This window comes from Engystomops pustulosus, chromosome 3 (genome assembly GCF_040894005.1).
Source record: "Engystomops pustulosus chromosome 3, aEngPut4.maternal, whole genome shotgun sequence".
NCBI lineage: Eukaryota > Metazoa > Chordata > Amphibia > Anura > Leptodactylidae > Engystomops > Engystomops pustulosus.
Window position 1 is genome coordinate 190,630,955 of NC_092413.1, and position 5,490 is coordinate 190,636,444.

Here is a 5,490-nt window from a genome sequence, read left to right on the forward strand (position 1 = left end):
CCAAGTTGTATCTTCTAACCTTTTGCAGAGCGGTTCCGGCTTCGGACACGCTCCAAAAAGCGCTCCTCACGGACCTTTATGTCCGAGAACCGCTTCTGCAACTGCCGGACGGAATGGTACCGGCCGTATTTCTCGAGCAGATGGGCTTGGACCTGCTCCATGATTTTGGTCTTTGCTTTATAGCTACCAGTCTCACGGAGCAGGTCGTAGCCCCGCTCGTCGCAGATGGTTATCAAAGCGACGAGCTCTGCTCGATCAAAAGGGGCGCTCTTCTTCTGCTTTCTCTTGCCGCTGCTGGTGCCTGCCTGGCTTTCATCTGTAAAATACAAGAACGCAAGATATTTGATATTTTTAACAATATGAAATTCAAAACTTATTTATGATAGATTTGTTTCAAAGATTTGCATTGGGTTTACCCTGATCTTGTGTGATCTCGGAATTTGTGTTGCCTATCACATGTCTGGCGTCTTCGGCCTTCTTCTCATGGTGTGTTTTCATAGTCTTTGCATTGTGTATTAACCCCTTAAGGACGCAGCCATTTTACAGCTTAAGGCTACATTCACACGACTGTATGGGGGACGTATATACGTTGGTATTGGTTTCCAAAAAAAAAACAAAATGGAGAGAGTTAGGAGTCGAGGGTTCTGAAGGAGATTGGAAAAGTTGACTGTTGATCGTGCACAATAAATCCATTGAAATTTAGCAAAAAGGTAAGTAAATGTTCACATATAAATTTAAAAAAAGGCTTGATTTTGGAAAAAATAACAATACAATTTGTAAAACAGGAGTGGAGATTGTTGGTAATAAGAAGACAAACACTCGTCAAAAAAGCATTTGCAAAGGTAAGTCACACTTTTAAATTCAAATATTAAAAAAATGTATAAAAATTGTTAGAGAGGCCCAGGAAAAACTAAAAATGTGTTTAGTATTTACCACAAATTGGGATTAAACAAATTTTTAGTGTAAGTTTAAATTAGTCACAAAGTAACAGACCTTATCTGACCAATCTGCCAATATGAGCAAAAAAAAATTAATATTCCATATTCTTAATTCTAGGACAATGGATATGCTTCCGATCCTCTACGTGGCCATTCAAAATGACAGGATCATGGCTAGACAGCGCAGACAGAGGCAGAGGAGGCGTCCTCGAGTGTTCCGTCCTCGTGTGTCCTTTGCAGATTTTACGGACGCGGAGGTGTATCAGCAGTTTCGGCTGGATAGAGCTTCAATCCTAAGCCTCTATGAGAAGCTTGAAGTAGCTATCGGGGCTAAAACAGGACGGTCACATGCAGTGCCTGGACTCACCAAGATGGTCTCGGCCATCTATTATATGGCTAACGCGTCCTTCCAGCACTGCATTGCTGAGCGTTTTGGTTTTTCGCAACCAACCTTCAGCCGTTTTTTCCACGAGGTAGTGGATGAGCTGTTTAAGCTCTGTACACAGTACATCTCCTTTCCCAAAACTGCTGATGCCATCCGGAGGACGCAAGCGGAGTTTGAGCAAGTAGCGGGGATGCCCAACGTGATCGGGCTAATCGACTGCACACATGTGGCGTTGGTGCCTCCTGCGGCCGATGAATATCGGTACCGCAATCGAAAAATGTTTAGATCTATTAATGTGCAGGTCACCGTGGACCACAATAACATCATAACGAATGTGGTCGCAAAGTACCCTGGCTCGACACACGATTCCTTTATCTTTGAGCACTGTGGCCTCAATCGCCGGCTCCAGAGTGAATTGTACAGGGACGCCTTTCTGCTTGGTAAGTGAATGTGAATGCTCTTTCAATTACTAAACAATTAAAATGTGGTTATGCTCCATAAGGTCTGTCTTTAATTATGGTTTTCAGAAACTGAGAAGAGTATTGTTTACATTTTTGCCTTTTTTATTCAAAAGTTTACACAATGTAAACTAAAATGTTAACACAAACAAATGAATAAAAAAAAAAAAGGCAAAATAATTTAAACAAAACACATTCTCAGCATATGAAATTAATTTGACGAAACCGGCGTTAAGAGAGAGTGAAAAAAAGTGTGGGGTTAAGCCTAATTTACAAATACATACTGAGGGGTATCGGTTACAAACACCTACTTTGTCCATGGACATGTGACTGAACTGGTAAACCTCACAATCTAAAGGGGTTTTCCCACAAAATAAAGTTTAGCCCTATCCACTGGATAGGACCTAACTCCCTGATCAGTGCTGAGACCCCCACAGATTGCGTAACCAATGGAGCCCTCGCCGCTCAGTCAGACTAATGGAGCAGATGGCTGAACATGACTGTTTTGCTCAAGTAATCTCTATGGAGGTGAGTGATCTTGCCGAGCACAGCGCTCACCAATCTCTGTCAGCTCCATAGAGATTAATGGAGCTGAATGGGCATGCACGGCCATCTGCTCCATTAGTCATTTTTGCAGTCTGTGGGGGTCTCAGCACTGATCATGAAGTTAGGCACTATCTCATGGATACGGCTTAACTTTCGTTTGTTGGAAAACCCCTTTAACTACCATCATGTTTTGTTAAAAATATTGTGGAAAAAGAAGACATCCCCAAATGCAAATAACTTGCATTTTTGTCACTGATAAACCAAGCAGATTCCAAGGAAAAAACGGATATTGTGAGGATAATCCAAAAATGTCAGTCTAAGCTCGGACTAAGGCTCCATTCACACTACTGTATGGGGGACATATGTACAGCTGCAAACTTACGGCCATACATATGTCCCCATAGATGGCAATGGCCGCACAGAGCAATATGGTGCAGCACACATGCAACACCGTACATGGGGGGGGGGGGAAACTAACACATGTCCTATGTTTCCCTGTGTTACGGGCAGCCCCCATGCATTGCTATGGAGAGCGGTCACCCCTCCTCCTCTCCATTACACGGAGCACACGGCCGCCCGGCAGGCAGATGTTTGTGTGAATGCTGCCTCATTTTTGAAATTAAGCTAATTAGCTTTACTTTGTCCTGTTTTTAGGTGATAATGGCTACAAATTATTGCCATGGTTGATGACACCATATTTGCGGCCAAGCACCCCTAAGGAGAGGAGCTTCAACCACGCACATCGAAGAACCAGAAGTGCCATTGAGAGGACCTTTGGAATTCTCAAGAGTCGGTTCCGCTGCCTGGATTTTTCAGGGGGGGCTATGCTCTACAAACCCCCCATTGTGTGCAAGGTCATTATAGCCTGTTGCATGTTACATAACATTGCAACAGCCAACAGGCTACAAATTGACCTTGCAACAGATTTAACTGAGCATATAGAGCATCAGGGGGATGTGTCTGCTGAACCCACAAATAGAGCGGGACAACTAAGGCGCAGGCAAATCACTGAGATTTACTTTTAAAGTGATTTGCCAGTTCCCATTTTTTTTTTTTGGATACCTTAATGTCTGTATATTTCGAATTGCATTAAAGTAAATGCAATGTCAAAATGGATCCATGCTTTTCATTCTTTAGTAAAATAATTTCAGCTCAGAGGAAGACAAAGTAGATCAAAAATTTATTTGTCATTTTTGATCAAAATCAAGTTAACCAAAATAAATAAAGTTAAAAAAAAAAAAAAATTACGGTTTGGAAGAACGTGATGAACGACGGACAGGCCCCTTCCCCCTTTTTGCCTGCCGCCGCGTCACCACAGAACTCCCAGATGTGCCCGGTGGATTTGAAGCCGAGGATCTAAGTTCCTCCTTGACCGAAAGTAGGAACGTGGCTTCAGGGGAAGGGCCCAAGCCCACTGGAGAGGGATCCAGTGCACCTGCCAGCGATGGTGCGTAATCCTGATCAGTTGGAAGCTGAATCTGGGATTTGGGGGCAGGGCTGGCCTGTGTCACTGGATCCCCACCAGTGGGGACCTGGGGTGGGGAGAATGGAGGGACACTCACACTCCCCCCCTGAGCCACAGTTCCTTGGTGGATGAGGAGTCCCAGAATATTGATGAGAGCTCTTAAATCTCCACTAATAAGCTGGAACCCCTCCTCCATCATCCGGCCATGCCTTTGGAGTTCCCGCTGAATTAGGCCCATCGCTTCCAGGCTTTTATCCATATAGTTTGAAAATATGCCAAGTGTGATGGGCCTATCTTCAGCGGGCACAACTTCAGGAGCCTCATCCCCACTGGACCCACCAAGTGATACGGCTGCAGGAGGAGTGGCTGGCGAAGCACATGGAGGTCTGGGTGCAGCCTCATTTGCTGGTGGTGGTGCAGCCTGCGGTGCCGCGGGTGGAGCAGCCCTCCCTGTTGATAAAACAAAGTAAATTACAATTCAAAAACTATAGAGTGCTGTAACCTTAAATTAAAATTGATACCCACACTTGGAAGCTACCACCACGAATATACCTAGAAAGGTAGAACAGGTGGTAGGTGGATGTATAGTACATGTTGAAAGCACTTTTTTGAGCTAATCCTCACGTGCAGTATTTTTTGTTATAAAATCTTTATGGCCCTATTGTGTATTTTTTGATAAGCGGCTACTGGGGCGTTGAGTAGCCGGACATGAGGCAAGATGTCATGACTACTCAACGCCCCAGTAGCCTCACTGCTCCTCCTAACCAGACATCATCGGTGCGCAGCTCCTCATAGCTTGTCTTATGTGAAGGTTTGGGGCACGGGACAGGGGAGTATGCTATGCTCAACTAATACCAAACACGATTCCCACTGCCACCATTGTATCCTATAGGCACAGTAATTAGAATTTCAACCTAGCTATGCTCACCAACTTATACTATGAACAATTACACTGCTGGCAATGTATTTTATATGATTAGACATATATGTTCCACAACCCTTTAGGCAACGAGCATGGCCAACAGCCCCCTGGGCAACAAGCATGGCCACCAACCCCCTAGTGCACGAGCATGGCCCCTTACCCCCTTGTTTTTGTGTGTGTTTTTTGTTGTCTTCAAGGACCGGGCCTGCTGTGGACTACTTTGTAGTCAGTGGACTCCGACGAGGACCTGTAAATAAATATTGATTAAAATGGCTGACGAGGGTGTGTCTGGCTTTTTTTCAATAAAAGATATTTTTACAATGATGTGTTTGTGTCGTTGTGTATAATTAGCCATAGTAGTGGTGCTGTTTAGTTGACAGTGCTCATGACTAAGGCCTGAACTTACTGTAAAATGGCCATTTTTGTTTTGGCCAAATTTACAGTAACACAGATTAAATTACCCCGGTACCCACCGCCACCAGGGGTGCCGGGAAGAGCCAGGTACAAGCCAGCACCTGACCATCTAAAGATGGTCAGGTGCTGGGGCGGCTGCAGGCTGTTATTGTTGAGTTGGAATAGCCCCCTAACAGTGGGCTATCCCAGATCAGTAATGGCAGGCTGCTGCTGCTTTTTTGTATCTGGCTGATGTTAAAAATCGGGTGAGCCCCACATCAATATATTAAATTTTAATGAAAAAAAAAAGACGTGTATTCCAAACAATTTAAAAAACCAGCAAGATACAAAAAGCAGCAGCAGCCTGCCATTACTGATCTGGG

At 44.4% G+C, this 5,490-nt stretch overlaps 1 protein-coding gene across 1 annotated transcript; it reads left to right on the forward strand.

The window, feature by feature from the left end:
- The first annotated feature begins 1,060 nt into the window (after positions 1–1,060).
- LOC140122896 (putative nuclease HARBI1) lies at positions 1,061–3,352 on the forward strand. The gene is made up of 2 exons (XM_072144139.1): positions 1,061–1,763; positions 2,982–3,352. The coding sequence occupies exons 1-2, from the start codon at positions 1,061–1,063 to the stop codon at positions 3,350–3,352; spliced, it is 1,074 nt and encodes a 357-aa protein (XP_072000240.1).
- Positions 3,353–5,490: the final 2,138 nt, after the last annotated feature.

Coding starts and splice junctions, on each gene's coding strand:
- LOC140122896 (XM_072144139.1), top strand. CDS start 1,061: ATGGATATGCTTCCGATCCTCTACGTGGCCATTCAAAATGACAGGATC. Junction 1,764..2,981: donor CAGGGACGCCTTTCTGCTTG/GTAAGTGAATGT, acceptor TCCTGTTTTTAG/GTGATAATGGCTACAAATTA.